The sequence below is a fragment of the Cherax quadricarinatus genome, chromosome 23, assembly GCF_038502225.1.
Source record: "Cherax quadricarinatus isolate ZL_2023a chromosome 23, ASM3850222v1, whole genome shotgun sequence".
NCBI classification, from domain to species: Eukaryota; Metazoa; Arthropoda; class Malacostraca; order Decapoda; family Parastacidae; genus Cherax; species Cherax quadricarinatus.
In genome coordinates, this window is record NC_091314.1 from 14,449,908 (window position 1) to 14,471,221 (window position 21,314).

Sequence of the window (21,314 nt, forward strand, 5' to 3'; positions counted from 1 at the left end):
ATGTCATTAGCCTGTGATATGTCAGTGTTTTGGTATCATTGTTCCTCTCCTGTCTTCTGACAAATCAGGAAAGTGCCAAGCTTTTCAGTTCATTTATTTTGCTTCTGCAAACAATAAATTTGGTACTTAACCCTTTGAGGGTCTAAGCCGTAGTTCTACGCCTTGTCCACAGGGTCCAAGAATTAAAAAAAAATGTTTGTTATTTTTTCATATGAAATGATAGAGAATGTTTTTTCTGAAGGTAATAACACAAAAAGTACGAAATTTGATGGAAAATTAATGAAATTACACTACCACGAATTTTATTGCGTCAACGATATTTACGCATCTGCAATTTTGCCCACTTTGACTCGTATTTTAGGCCAATTACATGATTCCAGTCGACCAAATTCTTTGCTATTTTGCTAGTATCACTTCTATTTTATCGATTGAGCAAAAGAAACTGCCCAATCAACTATTTCAACTACCCAATAAAGTGATCAGAAATTGGTAATTTGGCAAATTTTACACAAAGTTCAAAATATTCCAGTTTCAAAATAGGGTCCAGAATAAATATTGCAGGCATTTCGATTTATTGCATTTCCAGGCATTACAGATGAATTCCAATTTGATTTCTTATTCACACAAAGATTTTATTCACGCCAAAAAATAGAAGATTTACAGTTATGCAATATTGTAATAATTTTATAAATAATATCAGCGCATTCATGAACATATATTAGACCCACCAATTGATGTGTATTGGACGTGTGATGTAATTTGTTTACTCGATCATCAGCAAAAATTTAAAATTTCTGCTACTTTGAGCTCAATTTCAAGCTATTTTCATTATTAAAGCTAATCAAAATCATCTCTATTTCTGTAATATATCTTCCATTCTGTCAAATGAGACCAATAAACCGCAAATACAACCACAAAAACCATACAGAAATACACCGCAGAGTCGCTGTTTTAACCCTTTCAGGGTCTAGAGGCCCTCTCCTAAACTTGTTCACAGGGCTGAAAATTTTTCAGAAAAAAAAAAAATTCTTGTGAGAAGATAGAGAATCTTTTCTCGATCATAATGACACCAAAAGTATGAAATTTGATGGAAAACTTATGGAATTATGCTCTTGTGAAGTAAGTGGTCTTGACAGTGTTTATGCATCAGCGATTTTGCCCACTTTGAGCCCTGTTTTCGGCCAATTCCAGTGTACTAGTCGACGAAACTCGTATATTTCACTAGAACTCCATTTTTCTATCGAATGAGTACAAGAAACCACCCATTTACCAATTTCAACTGTCCAATAAAGTGGTCAGAAATTAGCAATTTTGCCAATTTCACACAAATTTCAAAAGATGTCAATTTCCAAATAGGGTCCAGAATAAACAAGACAGACATTCCTGGCACTAAAATAACATTACCTCTGTTCATTAGTCATGTCCCCAGGCCCCTTTTACATTTCTTTTGCTTTCCACTTTGAATTTTTATTCTCACAAAAAAATAGAAGATTTACTGTTACGCAGACTACTGCATTGTTGTAGAAATGGTATAAAAATATCAGCGCACTTGTGAAAGAATATTAGACTCACCAGTTGACGTGTATTGGACGCATGGCATGATTTGTTTACTTTTGAACTTTGGCAAAAAATTTAACATTTCTGCTACTTTGAGCTCAATTTCAGGATACTTTTAATTGTGAAACCAATCAAAATCACCGCAATTTCTGTAACATGTCTTCCATTCCATAAAATGAGACCAGGAAATCTAGAATACAACCATAAATACCACACGAAAATACAGTACAGAGTCACTTTTTTTTTAACAAAAAACTCGATCAAAATTTTTTCTCATTACGCACTGTGTGCTGCAAGATTTTTTTATACTGTGCACACTGACCACATAGACCCATTCTTTCATATGCAGGCTTACCAGCTTTCTCTCGCTAGATTTGAAGGCGCTGGAATTTAGACGTACTAGTACATCAATAACCCTGGTGCGTAAGCCGTACTAGTACGTCGGAAACCCTGAAAGGGTTAATCCAACAACACGTTGCAATTTTTTTTTCCTTTCATTGTGCACTGTGTGCTGCAGGACTTGTTTTATATGGTGCACACTTAACACACAGATGCATTCTCTCATATTTAGGCCGAAATTTACCACTCAGCTTATTTGAGTGAGCTGAGCTCATGGCGTAGAGCTACAGCTCGGACCCCTCAAAGGGTTAATTGTTTTAAATTACATGGTAAATGTAGATAAAAAAATTGTAGGTCAGGTACTGCATCATTCTGGTCATGTAGGTCAGGTACCTGGAGAGAGTTCCGGGGGTCAACGCCCCCGCGGCCCGGTCTGTGACCAGGCCTCCTTAGGTCAGTGTCCCAGGATGCGACCCACACCAGTCGACTAACACCCAGGTACCCATTTTACTGATGGGGAACATAGACAACAGGTGGAAAGAAACACGTCCAATGTTTCTACTCTGGCTGGGAATCGAACCCAGGCCCTCACCGTGTGAAGCGAGAGCGTTAACCTGTAGGTCAGGTACTGCATCATAATGTACTTGTAGGTCAGGTACTGCATCATACTGTACATGTAGGTCAAGTACGGCACCATTCTGTACTTGTAGGTCTGGTACTGCATTATACTGTACCTGTAGGTCAGGTACTGCATCATACTGTACTTGTAGGTTAGGTACTGCATTATACTGTACCTATAGGTCAGGTACTGCATCATACTGTACCTGTAGGTCAGGTATTGCATCATACTGTACTTGTAGGTCAGGTATTGCATCATACTGTACTTGTAGGTCAAGTATTGCATCATACTGTACTTGTAGGTCAGGTATTGCATCATACTGTACTTGTAGGTCAGGTACTGCATCATACTGTACCTGTAGGTCAGGTATTGCATCATACTGTACTTGTAGGTCAGGTACTGCATCATACTGTACCTGTAGGTCAGGTATTGCATCATACTGTACTTGTAGGTCAGGTATTGCATCATACTGTACTTGTAGGTCAGGTATTGCATCATACTGAACTTATAGGTCAGACACTGCATCATATTGTTTTCGAGTTTATATTCCTGAAAAGAGATGTACTGGCCAGGCTGTGGAAGCGACCACCAAAATTCTATTTGGAGGGGTTTGGACTATTGGCAGTTTGGAGGGATATGTTATATATCTTTATATATGCTTCTAAACTGTTGTATCTGGGTGCCTCTGCAAAGACATTGATTATGTATGAGTGAGGTGAAAGTGTTGAATGATGATGAAAGTATTTTCTTTTTGGGGATTTTTTTTCTTTTTGGGTCACCCTGCCTTGGTGGGAGACGGCCGACTTGTTGAAAAACAAAAAAAGTACAATTACAGAATTTTAAAAGAGTTAGTTATTTCACATTTTAAAATGAAGTGACATATTAATGTAAGTTAAGGATTTGTGTTAGTTAGTATGTAAGTACAGTGGTCCCTCAATAATCGTCCGGCCTGAAAGTCGTCCATTTTGGAAATAGTCCCGTTGTTTCGTCTAAACATTGGCTCGCAAATGGTCCATTAACTCTCTAATCGTCCTTCGTCCGGGACGTGTACTCACGCTTTGAGCCGCCTGAGTGTGCCATTGTTTACCAGTGAGCGACGGTCCCCTCACATGCTCCTACGAAATATTTCATAATATTCCATTGATTTTAGTGCTTGCAAGTGCTAAATAAGCTACCATAGCTCCAAAGAAAGCTTCTAGTGCCAGCCCTTTGGTAAAAAATGTGAGAAGCATATAATTTATGAAAAAGTTTATAGAAAAATACAAAGGTGGTGGTGGTAGAGTGGAAGCAGTTGTGATAGTGGTAGTGATGGTGGTAGAAGGTAGTAGTGATTGTGGTAGCAGTTGTAATAGTGGTAGAAGGTCTTAGTGATGGTGGTAGAGGGTTCCTTCTTTAGTGATTCAGCAATTCTACCAACTCCTCCAGTGTTGTTGGAGTTATATAGGGCTACAGAAAACACCACCGCCTCAGCTGCTGCTTCACCACCATTATGGACGGCTTACTCTCAGTGGCCCTTATATACCCAACAACAACACAACACCTCTCGTGACATACGTAATGACTTATTTTATTCATTCTAGAGTATATTCCATGTTTCTATGTTATAAATATTGTTTAATATGTCATATTAGTTGAATTGTGATAGATAAATGAGCCGTAGAGTTGATATTAGTGTCATATTCTCCAACAATAAACTTGCCATCCCTCCCTCACACAAACAAGTCTCCAATAAGAACATAAAAAAGAGGAACACTGCAGTAGGCCTGCTGGCCAATACTAGGCAGGTCCTTTACAATCCTTCCCACTAAGAACATAACAATGGAAGAACACTGCAGGTCTACTGGCCCATACAAGGCATGTCCTTATCAAAATGACCTCTGCCCAAAGCTACCCAAGAATTTACTCCCGTACCTAATGACACAAATCAAACTCAGCTCCTCCCACTCATATATTTGTCCAATCTCTTCTTAAAGCTACCCAAGGCCCTAGCCTTGATCACCCTACTGGTAAGTGTGATGTTAAATAAGAACATAAGACCTTAAGAAAGTAGGGACACTGCAACAGGCCTGCTGGCCCATACTAGGCCGGTCCTTCACAAATCCAACCCACTAACAGAACAAATGCTACTCAAAGCTCAGGTGCAAGTCCGACTCAAATCCAACCCCTCTCACTCATGTATTTATCCAACCTAAATTTGAAACTTCCCAATGTTTTAGCTTCGATCACCCTACTAGGCAGACCATTCCACTCATCAACTACCCCTATTACCAATGTTCATTTATACATTTTATTAGTGCTTTACATTTATTTGGCATTTTTTTCTGCATTTATTTTTTTATTTTTTTTATTATCACACCGGCCGATTCCCACCAAGGCAGGGTGGCCCGAAAAAGAAAAACTTTCACCATCATTCACTCCATCACTGTCTTGCCAGAAGGGTGCTTTACACTACAGTTTTTAAACTGCAACATTAACACCCCTCCTTCAGAGTGCAGGCACTGTACTTCCCATCTCCAGGACTCAAGTCCGGCCTGCCGGTTTCCCTGAATCCCTTCATAAATGTTACTTTGCTCACACTCCAACAGCACGTCAAGTATTAAAAACCATTTGTCTCCATTCACTCCTATCAAACACGCTCACGCATGCCTGCTGGAAGTCCAAGCCCCTCGCACACAAAACCTCCTTTACCCCCTCCCTCCAACCCTTCCTAGGCCGACCCCTACCCCGCCTTCCTTCCACTACAGACTGATACACTCTTGAAGTCATTCTGTTTCGCTCCATTCTCTCTACATGTCCGAACCACCTCAACAACCCTTCCTCAGCCCTCTGGACAACAGTTTTGGTAATCCCACACCTCCTCCTAACTTCCAAACTACGAATTCTCTGCATTATATTCACACCACACATTGCCCTCAGACATGACATCTCCACTGCCTCCAGCCTTCTCCTCGCTGCAACATTCATCACCCACGCTTCACACCCATATAAGAGCGTTGGTAAAACTATACTCTCATACATTCCCCTCTTTGCCTCCAAGGACAAAGTTCTTTGTCTCCACAGACTCCTAAGTGCACCACTCACTCTTTTTCCCTCATCAATTCTATGATTCACCTCATCTTTCATAGACCCATCCGCTGACACGTCCACTCCCAAATATCTGAATACGTTCACCTCCTCCATACTCTCTCCCTCCAATCTGATATTCAATCTTTCATCACCTAATCTTTTTGTTATCCTCATAACCTTACTCTTTCCTGTATTCACCTTTAATTTTCTTCTTTTGCACACCCTACCAAATTCATCCACCAATCTCTGCAACTTCTCTTCAGAATCTCCCAAGAGCACAGTGTCATCAGCAAAGAGCAGCTGTGACAACTCCCACTTTGTGTGTGATTCTTTATCTTTTAACTCCACGCCTCTTGCCATGTAAATCTATATTTATGCTAGGGAAGTGACCTAGAGCCCTTATGGAGGGGGATTCCCCTTCCAAACAATAACCTCTCTTCCCTCTCTCCTCCTCCCTGTCTTCCATTCATCAACAACAGCCTTCAATAAAGGTAACTGTCATGTTGAATGTTCATTCTTTTGTGCGTGTAAATCTATATTTTAGGTAAAAAAAAAATTGTTGTTGATACTTCTGGGTGTCTGGAACGAATTAATTGGATTTGCATTATTTCTTATGGGGAAAATTGATTCGAAAATCATCTATTTCGATAATAGTCCCACTTCCAGGAACGGATTAAGGACGATACTTGAGGGATCACTGTAGAATGATAGTAAGAGAAATATCTCTTATTTTTATCCTTTTACAATTGGACATTCCCATTTTTGTTGAGGTTCTTGTGTAAGACAACCAAAAGTATGATAAACATCACCCAACAGGTGTTACTGGAGAGTGTTGGTCAGCGGACTGGTGAGACAGATGCTTCAAGAACCTCCCAGCTACATGCTGTCCCCAAGATTTTTCAGTGTTGCCAGTGTTCCTACACTACAACAAAATCAAGCCATCTCAAAAGGCATAATTATAGACATACAGGAGGGAAAGCATTTGTCTATTTCTATTGCTCCTATAGTTGTAATCAAATCTACAAATTTATGTACTCACATTCGCATACATACTGGAGAAAGGCCTTATACTTGTACACATTGCTCTTACTGTGCTACCCAAAAAGCAAGCTTAAAAACTCGTATGTTTAAACATTACTTGATGATGTGTAATGGAACATAGCAGTAATGCCTTGTTCCTACCTAATAGATTCCCTTCCTGTTTGTTAATTTTTATTTTCAAAGTCCTACGCATCTGAGAATTTCAAACTAAATTACATAATGCTGTTTTGTTAAAAAAAGAAAAACAAAAAACTTTTAATTTAAACCATTAACTGATATACCCAGAAAATAAATTTCCTGTGTGTGTGGGGGGGGGGGACAAGATTTTGAAAAAAAAAAAAAAATATTAAATTCTTTAAGACTGCAAGAGTGTATTTTTTGTGAGTTTATTAAGACTAATCTAAACAGAATCTGGTAAAGACTAGACTTTATGGTATGTTGAAGTTGGCAAAAAAATTATCATTCATTGGCAAGTGATGTAAATGCATCAGCAATATGTACAAATTGTAGACATCAAATTGTGATGTTTATGTTTACTAGTGTGTTGGATATGCAGTTATCACTTGTGTACAAGTACATTAGGCATAGCATATTTGTCAGAGCTCTACACTCTACTTATATTAGGTTAGGTTGTCATCCATTAAATTTTCTAAACCATTTATGGTGTACAGTAATACAAATACTGTACATTAAAAGCAGGGTAATACATTTAGACCATATTTTTTATGTATCAGTGGAAAATAACATGATTTTCAATGGAAAGAATCAAGAATTCAAAAGGAGCATTGTTTATGAAATACAAGAGAAGCACCAAATTGAAAAAAAGGAACATGTGTAGAATCTGGGTGTAATAATGTCAGTTGACTTTTCTTTCAAAGAAGACAATAAGGCAAGGAAAATGATATGCTTGATAATAAGGATATTCAGGACAAGGAAAATATTGACAGTTTCCAAATCACTTGTTCAGGACAGGAGGGGTATCAAAAGATGGAACAGATTCAAAGATTATTTATGGCCTGTATAAAGTCAGTAAAGCATTTAAATTACTCTAATTCGTCATAGTCTTACTTTGTATTTGCTAGAGTTGAAAAGAGAGAGAGATACAAAATATTATATACGTACATGGAAAGTACATGAGGGCCTCTTCTAAAATCTGTGTACTGCCATGAAAACATACTGGAGTGAGAGATATGGGAGAATGTGTAGAATAAACCCCATGAAAGGCAAGGGCAATGTAAGATACGATAAGATGAAGATGCAGGTTTATTTCTTTGTAAAGGTTATAATGTGTAATTACAATTTTGGTTTGCCAAGTACAAAGAAAGCCACTATCATGCCAGGGCATTTCGGGCAGACTAATTCTAATATATAGTAACTACTTAAAACTAGACAGATAATAGTACAGAGTAGGGACATTACAAGAACACTGTATCAACATACATGTATACAGTCCTTGACTTAAGATCTTGCCAGAAGATATCAAAATCACTCCTGAAACATATGTAGAAGTCTTTAACAGGATATTAAACAATCTTCTCTGTTAGGTGTCAGATCAACCATGCTGTGACATATGTGAGCCAGCAGGCTGCCAATAGTAACAGCCTAGTTGACCTGGCGAGAATCAGACAAGCCTGGCCCAGGAGCAGGCTCTGAGAGTAAGAAAACTCAAAACCCATCAAAGGTATATTGAAGGATCCACTGAGTGGATTGCAAAATAAACTTTGAAATAATCATGTTTATATACAGTAGGGCCCCACTTATATGGCATGTTAGGTTCCAGGCTACTGCTGGAAAGCAGAACGTGATTTTTTTCCATTTATAAATGTATATAAATGCCAGATAACAAGTAAACACTAACATATATTAAGTTAACAATAGAACTAGGCATAAAAAACAACAAAAAGTAAAACACTCACACAGTACACTCATTACTTACCTCAATACTTGTAGTCTTAATGTAGGGTGAGAGGTGAGTACTATTTATTGTAAGAAGTCAGGTGTAGGAGGTATGGTAGCCCACCTGACCAACCCACCCACACATAATGAACTACAACATTTAAAGTGCCCTAGAGCGATAAAATGCATATACACTACACTCATTATTTACCTTAAAATATTTGTAGTCTTATGGTCTTAATGTAGGGTGAGAGGTGAATAGAAAGTTGTGTGGGAGGTATGGTAACCTGCTTGGCCACCCCCACACATAATATACTACAACATTTAAAGCACCCTAGAGTCATAAAAATGCATATACAGTATACTCATTACTAACCTTAAACTATTTGTAGTCTTAATGTAGGGTGAGAGGTGAGTAAATGATGTAAAAACGAATAAACAAGAGAGAATGAGTAAATGACAGAGGCAGAGCCGCAGAGTATGTAAACAAACAGATGAACGCGTTTGGTTTTGGTTGATACACGTTCATTCCCATGTCTGTGAATCTTATACCATAATACAAACACCTTACATTGTGTACAAGTTGTCTCCACATTCGTAAAGTAGAATAAATAAAGAGCAACACTCGCATTCTCATGTAACAGACCATTTTAGAAGGACTAACACTCTGAGTGGAGGCATACAAAAGGAATAATTTTGTACAGTTACCCCCTAGTAATACTATTGTGTACACATTTTCTTTGGTGATGAACTAGAAATTTTTATCATTCATCAGTACTCCATTATAAGTTATTATTTTTTTATTAACACATCGGCCATCTCCCACCTAGGCAGGGTGGCCCAAAAAAGAAAAACTTTCATCATTCACTCCATCACTGTCTTACCAGAGATGCACTTACACTACAGTTTTAAAACTGCAACATTAACACCCCTCCTTCAGAGTGCAAACACTGTACTTCCCATCTCCAGGACTCAAGTCCTGCCTGCCGGTTTCCCTAAATCTCTTCATAAATGTTACCTTTCTCACAGTCCAACAGCACGTCAAGTCCCTAAAACCATTTGTCTCCATTCATTCCTATCTAACACACAAACTCATGCTTACTGGAAGTTCAAGCCCCTTGCACACAAAACCTTTACCCCCTCCCTCCAACCTTTCCTAGGCCAACCCCTACCCCACCTTCCCTCCACTACAGATGTATACACGTTCAGAGTCATTTTATTTTGCTTCACCCTCTCTACACGTCCAAACCATTGTAGGGATATTCAGATTTTTTTAGTTGCAATTTTTGTTGTTATTACTGTTCTTGAAATTCAAGTAGTGTGGATGTACTGTACTTGTAGGTCAGGTACTGCATCATACTGTACTTGTAGGTAGGGTACTGCATTATATTGTACTTGTAGGTCAGGTTCTGCATTATATTGTGCTTGTAGGTCAGGTGCTGCATTATATTGTACTTATAAGTTAGTTAATGCATCATACTGTACTCATAGGTCAGGTACTGAATCATACTGTACTTGTAGGTCAGGTACTGAATCATACTGTACTTGTAGGTCAGGTATTGAATCATACTGTACTTGTAGGTCAGGTACTGCATCATACTGTACTTGTAGGTCAGGTACTGCATCATACTGTACTTGTAGGTCAAGTACTGCTTTATGTAGTATGTGTAGGTCAGGTATTGCATCATATTCCACTTGTAGTTTAGATAAAATAGTGCCCTCATAAATTCAGCCTCTCCTCACTTAACCCCTTAACTGTCCAAACGTAGATCTGTGTTTTCTCGCCCAGCGCTCCGAGTATTTTGAAAAAAAAAATAAATAAATTAAAGGGCAATTTTCTATGTATAATAAGACCAAAAAAAGAAAAATAGTTTTAGGGTCAGTACTTACTGAGATATAAGACTGGGATGTTGCTGCTGGATGCTCATCTGATGGCAACATGGAGTTCTGCCACTTGCAGAAGTGTTGTCAATATACCTTTTTTCCTCATTCTTTTTTTTTTTTTAATTTATATAATTTTAACGTTCTGATAATTACAGTTTGTATTAGTTTTTGTGATTTCATAGACAATGTTTATTCTGACAGTAATATTAGGTACTGAAATATTACTCAGATAGTCACAAACACACTGACAAGTGAACATTTTCACCTGCCTTGGTCACATACTATTGTTGAGAAGTATATACAAAGTATTTATAGGTCCCAGCAATGTTTTAGACATGCTGGAGTATAGTATATGAAACTCCTTGAAGCATGGTGTAAGAGGAGTGTCAGTCCACTGCTGACAGGGCAGCAGTGGAGTGACATTTGATGATCGTGCTCTGCCTTGGCTTTATTTGTTTTCACTGTTATACACAAACATGTCTCTCTGTCTGTCTGTCTAGCTCTGTCTATTGTTTATCTCTGTCTCTGCTTATCTGTCTTTCTATCTGCCTGTCTCTCTCTCTTTCTCAGAGAGAGAGCCGCTCATGAGCCAACTGGTATTACACACAATGCACTCATTACGTCTAACTCATGAACAAGTGAAAATGCATATTACTTGCCAGTCATGCTTATTATGCCTTATATCTACAAGCACAGTATAACACTTTGGATTTTTTTGAGTTATCTTAGGTAATCTACACTATGTATAATTGTATTTACACATACCTGTGAGATGTAGATAGAAAAGACAGACATAGATGCAGACAGACAGATGGAGATAGAAACAGCCAAAGTTAATCAGCCGGCCTGTTGAACACATTATTACAATTTCCAAAATTGTTTCTCTTTACTTAGGGCATAAGTTATAGGACATTCTGACAGGATGACACTACCAGTGGTATCAGAATTGAAAGGATGTTGCACAGATGTTGCACATGGGCTATTATCGAGATTTTTTTATATTTCCTTGACCAATTATGGCAACATTCATCTCAGAGCCACTAAACTCAAGGTCAACATCACTTTCCTCTCAAAAGGGGAGTGCTAATATAATGTGATATCAGTGAATCCCAGGTGTTTGCCATGCTGTTCGCTCTAGCTGGCACTCAGATAAACTGGTGCTCCCTGAAGGTACTAAGTGGTCCCAAATTTTTTTGATACTGCACACACCGAGTGTTAAGACACATTCTATACTGACCAGGCATCTCAGGTCAGTCGTGCCAAATTAGGAGGCAGGAAAAATGTAGTGTTGATCTACGTCAGGAGTGCTAGTGGTAAAAATGTAGGTCTATGTTTGGACAGTTAAAGGGGTTAATGACAGAGTTCCCTTCCTAAGACCATGTCAGTAAATTAATTTGTCATTAAGTCAGGAGCATACTATAATGGTAATGGGATTGTATCAACCATATTTTATATTATTTTACTGTCACCTTTGCATCATTTATAACATTTCTGGTATATTTTTAAATGTATATACAGTAGTGTATTGTACATTGTAATAAACAGAATAGAGGAAATCAGCTCTAATATATATTATTTAGGTATGCATACTGGTCAGAGAACCCCATCGTAAGTCCGAATTGTCAGTAAATGAGTGTCGCTAAGTGAGGAGAGGCTGTATATAGTTTTATCAGTCAAATGTTTTACATGTATAATGAAGTGAACTTGGTAGGATGTACAAGTTGTTCAGAATTCATATCAGTATGTGAAGGAAAGAATATGACAAGAAATGTCTCTTTTTTTTTATCCTGTTAGAGTTAAATTTTACTATTTTTTGATGTGGTTCTTATGTAAGACAACCAAGAGTATGATGAGCATCACTCAACAGGTGTTACTGGAGAGTGTCGATCAGAGGACTGGTGAGACAGATGCTTCAGGAACCTCCCAGCAACATGCTGTACCCAAGATTCTTCGGTGTTGCCAGTGTTCCTACACTACAACAAATACAAGCCATTTCAAGAGACATGCTTTTAGGCATACAGGAGAGAAACCATTTTCCTGCTGTTTTTGCACCTACAGTTGCAATCAGAAAGCAAACTTACATGCTCACATTCGGATACACACTGGAGAAAAGCCTTATGCTTGTTCGTACTGCCCTTACCGGGCTACCCACAAATCAAGTTTAAAAAGTCATATGTTTAAGCATAGATAATATAACTAAAGTGATTGATGCAAAAAAAAATTAGGTATGAATGTTATATAGCAGTAATGCCACCCTCCTCCCTGGTAGCGTCATGTCCTGTGGGTTTGTATTTAGTTTTGAAGTCATTTGCATTTGAAAAATTAAAGCTGAATTGCATTCTGCTGTTTTACTCTTCTTTCCACAACAGTACTGTAGTTTTTACTTAATATTTGTTAGTACCTCTGTATTTTCTTCTACTGAAGGAAAGATGTCTTCTTTCATTGGGGTGGGGGCCCTTGATTCAACAAACTGGCACTACTCTTGTCTTTCCTCTTGCCATGGCTCAATTATTTTGATCCCTTAGGTGTTGTATAACTCCAGTTAATTTAGCATTCTCCCAGGAAAAATATATTAACAGTATTATTGTATGCGAATGAACAACCTTTCTTCTGAATGACAAAATATTTATTTCTTATATACAGGTACTTTTTAAGCAAATATCTTTATATATGTTATTTAACCTAGGCTGTCATCCATTAAAAGTATTCCTTCTTCTTTCAACAAACCGGCCGTATCCCACTGAGGTGGGGTGGCCCAATAAGAAAAACAAAAGTTTCTCTTTTTAAATTTAGTAATTTATACAGGAGATGGGGTTACTAGCCCTAAAAGTATTTATGGTAACCTATTATAACTTAATCACACAATCGTATTTAAAGTGATACATAATGATGAAAAATATTTTAGGAGTAAACAGAAAATGAAGTGTGACCGAGTGGATTGTAAAATACATCATTCATGTTCAGGTTACCGATAGTCTTCAGCCAAAGCAAAATATCTATGATGGTTTAAATATAAAGCTAAGTTTGCAGATTATTATTAAGGCTGCTATAAATGCACCACTGGTGGGGTAAGATGTGTGAGGTTGGTGCAGAAATTTCAATTTATGGACAGTGTAGGATTTTATTATTATTATTTTTTCTTTTATAAATTTATGGGCAATTGTTAGTTCAATGGACTGTCAATTAGAGCATGGCGTGTATTCTATTTTAACACTGACTTGTCCGAAAAAAAAAAAAGGTTATGTATATATTATTTCCAAAAATGCTAAACAGTTCTTAAAAAATTGCAAAACTTGAATTTTTTTAAATTTTACCATACCTTTCATTGTTAGTAATTAACTTTTGGAGGGTTAATGTGGATGTAGTAGGTCATATTGAATGGACAGATATTTATCATTACACACTCACTAAATGTCACCATAAAAATATAATAACAGCCACATTGTATATATTGTTATGTGTGTATCTCTCTTGGCGTGTGCAATGAGAGAAACATCACATATACATGTGAAGGGGTGTATGTCTCTGTATATATACATGTAGAATTTATTTTAATCCCTATAGGCCCATATTTGAAATATAATTAGTCTCACGCAATTACCTGGCACATAGGAGAGAGAGGAGCTACAACAGTGTATTGTGCCTCTTTGTTCTTTATAATTATTAATCTTGATTGATGATTAACAGGTGACACACAATTTTAATGACCCTTATGGATCAATAGAATTTAAGTTCGTTTAACCCTTTAGAGTTGAGACTCCTGATCCTTAACCCCTTGACTGTCGCAACCCCCAATCCTGAGGTGTCTCCTGGTGTCGCAAAATTTAAAAAAAAAAAAATATGTTTTCTTATGAAATGATAGAGAATCTTTTCCCGATTGTAATGACACCAAAAAAAAAAACGAAATTTGATGGAAAACTGACGGAATTATGCTCTCGCGAAGTTAGCGACCTCGGCGATATTTACAAATCGGCAATTTCACCCACTTTGAGCCCTATTTTCGGCTAATTCCGTTGTTCCAGTCGACCAAACTCATAGCTATTTCTTTAGAACTCCATTTTTTCCATCGATTGAGTACAAGAATCTGCCCATTTACCGATTTCAACTATCCAATAATGTGGTCAGAAATTTGCAATCTGGCCAATTTCACGAAAATTAAAAAATATGACAATTTCAAAATAAGGTCCAGAATGAACAATGCAGACATTCCTGGCTCTAAAATAACATTTTCTTTGTTCATCAGTCATGTCTCCAGGCCCCTCTGATATTACTCTTGCTTTCTATTTCGAATTTTTATTCAAACAAAAAATAGAAGACTTACTATTATGCAGACTACTGCAATACTGTAATAATTGCATAAATAACATCAACCCATTCATGACTGCATATTAGAATGGCTAGCTGGACATTGACATCATTTGTTTACTTTTGAACATTGGCAAAAATCAAACATTTTCCCTACTTTGAGCTCCATTTCTAGGTTCTTTTTATAGTAAAATCAATCAAAATCACCTCTATTTCTATAATATGTTTTCCATTCTATCAAATGAGACCAAGAAAACGAGAATACAACCATAAATACTAAACGAAAATAGACCACAAAGTTGGCATTTTAATTAAAACAAACGGTCAGAGTTTTTTTTTTCTCATTATGCACTGTGTGCTCCAGGATTTTTTTATATGGTGCACACTGACCACATAGACCCATTCTCTCACATGTGGGCCTACCAACTTTCTCCTGCTTGATTTGATGCCGCTAGAGTTTATGAGTATATATACGTCAAACACGGTACCTCGTAAGACGTATATATACGGCCGTGACAGTCACAGGGTTAACTCACTCTCAGGGTCGAAAAATTTAAAGAGAAAAAATTCTTATGAAGTGGTAGAGAATCTTTTCCTGATGGTAATGACACCCAAAGTACAAAATTTGATGGAAAACTTGCAAAATTACACTCTTGCGAAGTTAGCGATATCAGCGATATTTACGCATTGGCGATTTCACTTACTTTGAGCCCTGTTTTCACCCATTTCTATTGTTCCAGTCGACTAAAATCATAGGTGTTTCGCTAGAACTCCATTTGTTTTGACATTTGAGTACAGGAAACTACCCATTTACCGATTTCAACTACTCAATAAAGTGGTCAGAATTTGCAATTTGGCCAATTTCACACAAATTTCAAAAGATGCCCATTTCAAAATAGGGTCCAGAATAAACAAGACAGACTACTGCATTATTGTAAAAATTGTATAAATAATATCAGCACACTTGTGAAAGAATATTAGGCTCACCAGTTGACATGCATTGGATGTGTGGCGTGATTGGTTTACTCATGAACATTGGCAAAAATTCGGTATTTTGAGCTCAATTTCAAGGTACTTTTCATCATGAAACCAGTCAAAATCATCTCTATTTCTGTAATATATCTTCCATTCTATAAAATTGGCAAAAATTCGGTATTTTGAGCTCAATTTCAAGGTACTTTTCATCATGAAACCAGTCAAAATCATCTCTATTTCTGTAATATATCTTCCATTCTATAAAATGAGACCAAGAAAGCGAGAATGCAGCCATAAATACCAAATGAAAATGCACTGCAAAGTCGGTGTTTTAAACTAAAAACACAGTTGGAGTTTTTTTTTCTCATTATGCACTATGTGCTGCAGGAATTTTTTGTGCTGCACACACTGAGCATGCAGACCCATTCTTTCATATGTAGGCCTTCCAACTTTCTTCACCAGATTTGAAGGCTCTAGAATTTTGGCGTATAAGTACAGGACCAACACTGGCTGTTAAGCCGTACTTATACAGGACCGACCATGAAAGGGTTAAATAACCAATCAACAGCTACATTTCTTTATAAAATTTAATGAAACATATAAGAACTCACCACACTTAATACTAAATTTACATTTACCAAAGATAGTAATAATGGTAAAATAATGGCTGTGTCTGGGATATGTGGCAAGAGCTTGCAATTGTGGCTTTCACTCCATGCAACATTGTGAGATACTGTTTCTGTACTCTAACTTTGCAATACATCTCTAAATTGTCTGCACAACTTTTATTTTCTTTGATCTAGTCGATCAGGGTTCAGTACAGGTCCTCCATCACAAATCCGGCATCATTGGGAGCTGTAGTGTTCCGATTACAGAGTGGTTAGGTTAGGTTAGAACTAGGGGAAATAACCTCCTTGACTTGGTTCTTGCCAGTAGGGAAACACTAATTAATAATCTTGAGGTTAATGATGAGCTTGGGGAAAGTGATCACAAATCACTCAGTTTTAATATATCATGGAATTCCCCTAATAATGGCAATCAAGTCTCCGTCCCTGACTTCTGCTTGGCTGATTTCATAGGACTGAAAAATTACTTAGGTGGGCTGAACTGGAATGACCTGACTAAGGGTCAGGTAGGTGGTGATGGTTGCCGATATGATGCTTTCCAGGGCATAGTTCTAGCTGCTCAGTCAAATTATGTTCCAAATAGGGAAATCAGATCCATCAAAAATTATCCTAAATGGAAGAACAATAGATTAAAATATCTGATTGGTCAAAAGAGAGGCATATACAGTATAGGCAAATCAAAAGAGGAGAGGGGCAATTAAGAAATCGATATATTCAGTTAAAGAGAGAAATAAAAAAGGGAATTAGAAAAGCAAAAAGAGATTATGAGGTTAAAGTTGCAAGAGAATCGAAGACTAACCCAAAAGGATTCTTTCAGGTATACAGTAGTAAGATCAGGGACAAGATAGGCCCACTCAAAAGTTCCTCGGGTCAGCTCACTGACAGTGATAAGGAAATGTGTAGAAATTTTAACACATACTTCCTCTCAGTTTTTACACAGGAGGATACCAGCGATATTCCAGTAATGATAAATTATGTAGAACAGGACGATAATAAACTGTGCACGATTAGGGTCACAAGTGACATGGTCCTTAGGCAAATAGATAAATTAAAACCTAACAAATCCCCAGGCCCTGATGAACTGTATGCAAGGGTTCTAAAGGAATGTAAAGAGGAGCTTAGCACACCTTTGGCTAATCTTTTCAACATATCACTACAAACTGGCATGGTGCCAGATAAGTGGAAAATGGCAAATGTGATACCTATTTTCAAAACAGGTGACAGGTCCTTAGCTTCGAACTATAGACCAATAAGCCTAACCTCCATAGTGGGAAAATTTATGGAATCAATAATTGCCGAGGCAGTTCGTAGCCACCTTGAAAAGCATAAATTAATCGACGAATCTCAGCATGGTTTTACAAAGGGGCGTTCCTGCCTTACGAATTTATTAACTTTTTTCACTAAGGTATTTGAGGAGGTAGATCATGGTAATGAATATGATATTGTGTATATGGACTTCAGTAAGGCTTTTGACAGGGTCCCACATCAGAGACTATTGAGGAAAATTAAAGCACATGGAATAGGAGGAGAAATTTTTTCCTGGATAGAGGCATGGTTGACAAATAGGCAGTAGAGAGTTTGCATAAATGGGGAGAAATCAGAGTGGGGAAGCGTCACGAGTGGTGTTCCACAGGGGTCAGTGTTGGGCCCCCTGCTGTTCACAATCTACATAAACGACATAGATGAGGGCATAAAGAGCGACATCGGCAAGTTTGCCGATGACACCAAAATAGGCCGTCGAATTCATTCTGACGAGGACATTCGAGCACTCCAGGAAGATTTAAAAACATAAGAAAGGAGGAACACTGCAGCAGGCCTGCTGGCCCATACTAGGCAGGTCCCCTACAATTCATCCCACTAACAAACATTTGACCAACCCAACTTTCAATGCTACCCAAGAAATAAGCTCTGATGTGCAAGTCCCACCCAAATCCAACCCCTCCCACTCATGTACTTATCCAACCTAAATTTGAAACTACCCAAAGTCCTAGCCTCAATAACCCAACTAGGTAGACTGTTCCACTCATCAACTACCATATTTCCAAACCAATACTTTCCTATGTCCTTTCTAAATCTAAACTTATCTAATTTAAATCCATTACTGCAGGTTCTCTCATGGAGAGATATCCTCAAGACCTTGTTAATATCCCCTTTATTAATACCTATCTTCCACTTATACACTTCGATCAGGTCTCCCCTCATTCTTCGTCTAACAAGTGAATGCAACTTAAGAGTCTTCAATCTTTCTTCACAAGAAAGATTTCTAATGCTATGTATTAATTTAGTCATCCTACGCTGAATGTTTTCTAACGAATTTATGTTCATTCTGTAATATGGAGACCAGAATTGAGCTGCATAATCTAGGTGAGGCCTTACCAATGATGTATAAAGCTGCAGTATGACCTCGGGACTTCTGTTGCTTACACTTCTTGATATAAATCCCAGTAATCTATTTGCCTTATTACGTACGCTTAGGCATTGCTAAGACTGATGCAGTGGTCGGAGCAGTGGCAGATGCAGTTTAATATAGACAAATGCAAAGTTCTAAATGTTGGACAGGACAATAACCATGCTACATATAAACTAAATAATGTAGTTCTTAATATTACGGATTGCGAAATAGATTTAGGAGTTCTGGTTAGCAGTAATCTGAAACCAAGACAACAGTGCATAAGTGTTCACAATAAAGCTAATAGAATCCTTGGCTTCATATCAAGAAGCATAAATAATAGGAGTCCTCAGGTTGTTCTTCAACTCTATACATCCTTGGTTAGGCCTCATTTAGATTATGCTGCACAGTTTTGGTCACCGTATTACAGAATGGATATAAATTCTCTGGAAAATGTACAAAGGAGGTTGACAAAGTTGATCCCATGTATCAAAAACCTTCCCTATGAGGATAGACTAAGGGCCCTGAATCTGCACTCTCTAGAAAGACGTAGAATTAGGGGGGATATGATTGAGGTGTATAAATGGAAGACAGGAATAAATAAAGGGGATGTAAATAGTGTGCTGAAAATATCTAGCCTAGACAGGACTCGCAGCAATGGTTTTAAGTTGGAAAAATTCAGATTCAGGAAGGATATAGGAAAGTACTGGTTTGGTAATAGAGTTGTGGATGAGTGGAACAAACTCCCGAGCACAGTTATAGAGGCCAGAACGTTGTGTAGCTTTAAAAATAGGTTGGATAAATACATGAGTGGATGTGAATTGGACCTGATAGCTTGTGCTACCAGGTCGGTTGCCGTGTTCCTCCCTTAAGTCAATGTAACCTGACCTGACTAGGTTGGGTGCATTGGCTTAAGCCGGTAGGAGACTTGGACCTGCCTCGCGTGGGTCAGTAGGCCTGTTGCAGTGTTCCTTCGTTCTTATGTTCTTATTGGCAAAAAATGAACATTTCCGCTACTTTGAGCTCAATTTCAAGGTACTTTTCATCATGAAAGCAATCAAAATCATGTCTGTTTCTGTAATATATCTTCCATTCTATCAATGAGTTCAAAAAACCGAGTATACAACCTTAAAAACCATACGAAAATATACTGCAAAGAGGCGGCTAATGGCTGAGAAGTGAACTCCCTTATTTATCGTCCGTCTTTTTTATTTTTGTTGTACATTAAGAAGCATCTTTCCATCATACATTGCCCAAGTTTCAATGAGATAGCCCAACAAACAACCGAGAAAAAAAAATATTTACCAAAAATCATATATGGGAAGCCCAAGCCAGGTACTGGAAATAAGTCACTCTGACTTTTTTGGGTTATCCTAGGTTCTCTATACATATACTGCTATGTATGATAATCTATGTAACTGTATTTGTGTACACTTGAATAAACTTACTTATTTACTTCTAGTCTGTCAACTGAGTACAAGAAACTGCCCATTCACTTATTTCAACTACCCATTACAGTGGTCAGAAATTGGCAATTTGGCCAATTTCACACAAATTTCAACAGATGCCAATTTCAAAATAGGGTCCAGAATAAACAATGCAGACATTCCTGGCACTACAATAACATTTTCTCTTCATTAGTCATGGCTACAGGCCCCTCTTATATTACTCTTGCTTACCATTTGGAATTTTTATTCACAAAAAAAATAGAAGATTTACTGTTATGCAGACTGCTGCATTCTTGTAATAATTGTATAAATAATGTCAACCCATTCTTGACTATGTATTGGAATTTGGACTGGCAGGCAGACAGGTATTGGACGGTGACGTCATTTGTTTACTCTTGAGATTCGCTAAAGAATAGAACATTTTCACTACTGTGAGCGCAATTTCAAGGTACTTTTCATTATGAAAGCAATCAAAATCATATCTATTTCTGTAATATATCTTTAATTCTGTCAAATGAGACCGAGAAAACGAGAATATAACCGTAAAAACCATACAAAAATATACCTAAGCGGCTGCTAATGGCTGAAAAGTGAACTCCGCTATTTATGGTCTGATATCTTTCATTTTTGGTGTACGTTAAGAAGTATCTTTCCGTCATACATTGCCCAAGTTTCAGTAAGATAACCCAACAAACAATTGAGAAAATAATAATAATAATAATAATAATAATATCTTTACTACACGTACATGTACAAGGTATACAGGCCTAGCTGACATCAGTGACACACTACTATATAGAAAGCTGCTTGTTATGCAGAGTATTTGAAGAAAATTAGGTCAGTGTCCCAGGATAACACCCACACTAGTCTGCTAACACCCAGGTACCCATTTACTGATGGGTAAACATAGACAACAGGTGTAAAGAAACATGCCTAATGTTTCTACCCTGGCTGGGAATCAAATATTTACCAAAAATCATATATGGCTAACCCAAGCCAGGTACTGGAAATAAGTCATGTTGACTTTTTTGGGTTATCCTAGGTTCTCTACACATATGCTGCTATGTGTGATAATCTATATAGAGAAAATAACTTTTTTTGTTTCAGGTTTATGGTGCATTATGAGTGTATATCACAGTTAGCCTTGTTCTATACTCCGTTTTCTCTAA

The 21,314-nt window shown here is 37.5% G+C and overlaps 1 protein-coding gene across 14 annotated transcripts in view; it reads left to right on the forward strand.

The window, feature by feature from the left end:
- The window catches only part of LOC128685742 (broad-complex core protein isoforms 1/2/3/4/5), a 505,734-nt gene that overhangs the window by 256,056 nt on the left and 228,364 nt on the right, over positions 1 to 21,314 (forward strand). Inside the window, exon 6 of one of the 14 annotated variants that reach the window (XM_070087946.1) lies at positions 12,270 to 13,605. The exons of the other annotated variants lie outside the window; for them this stretch is intronic. Within the exon in view, the coding sequence (XP_069944047.1) occupies positions 12,270 to 12,593 (324 nt within the window). The 3' untranslated portion in view covers positions 12,594 to 13,605. Of the gene's footprint in view, positions 1 to 12,269; positions 13,606 to 21,314 lie in introns of those variants that run through there. 14 annotated transcript variants of the gene reach the window in all.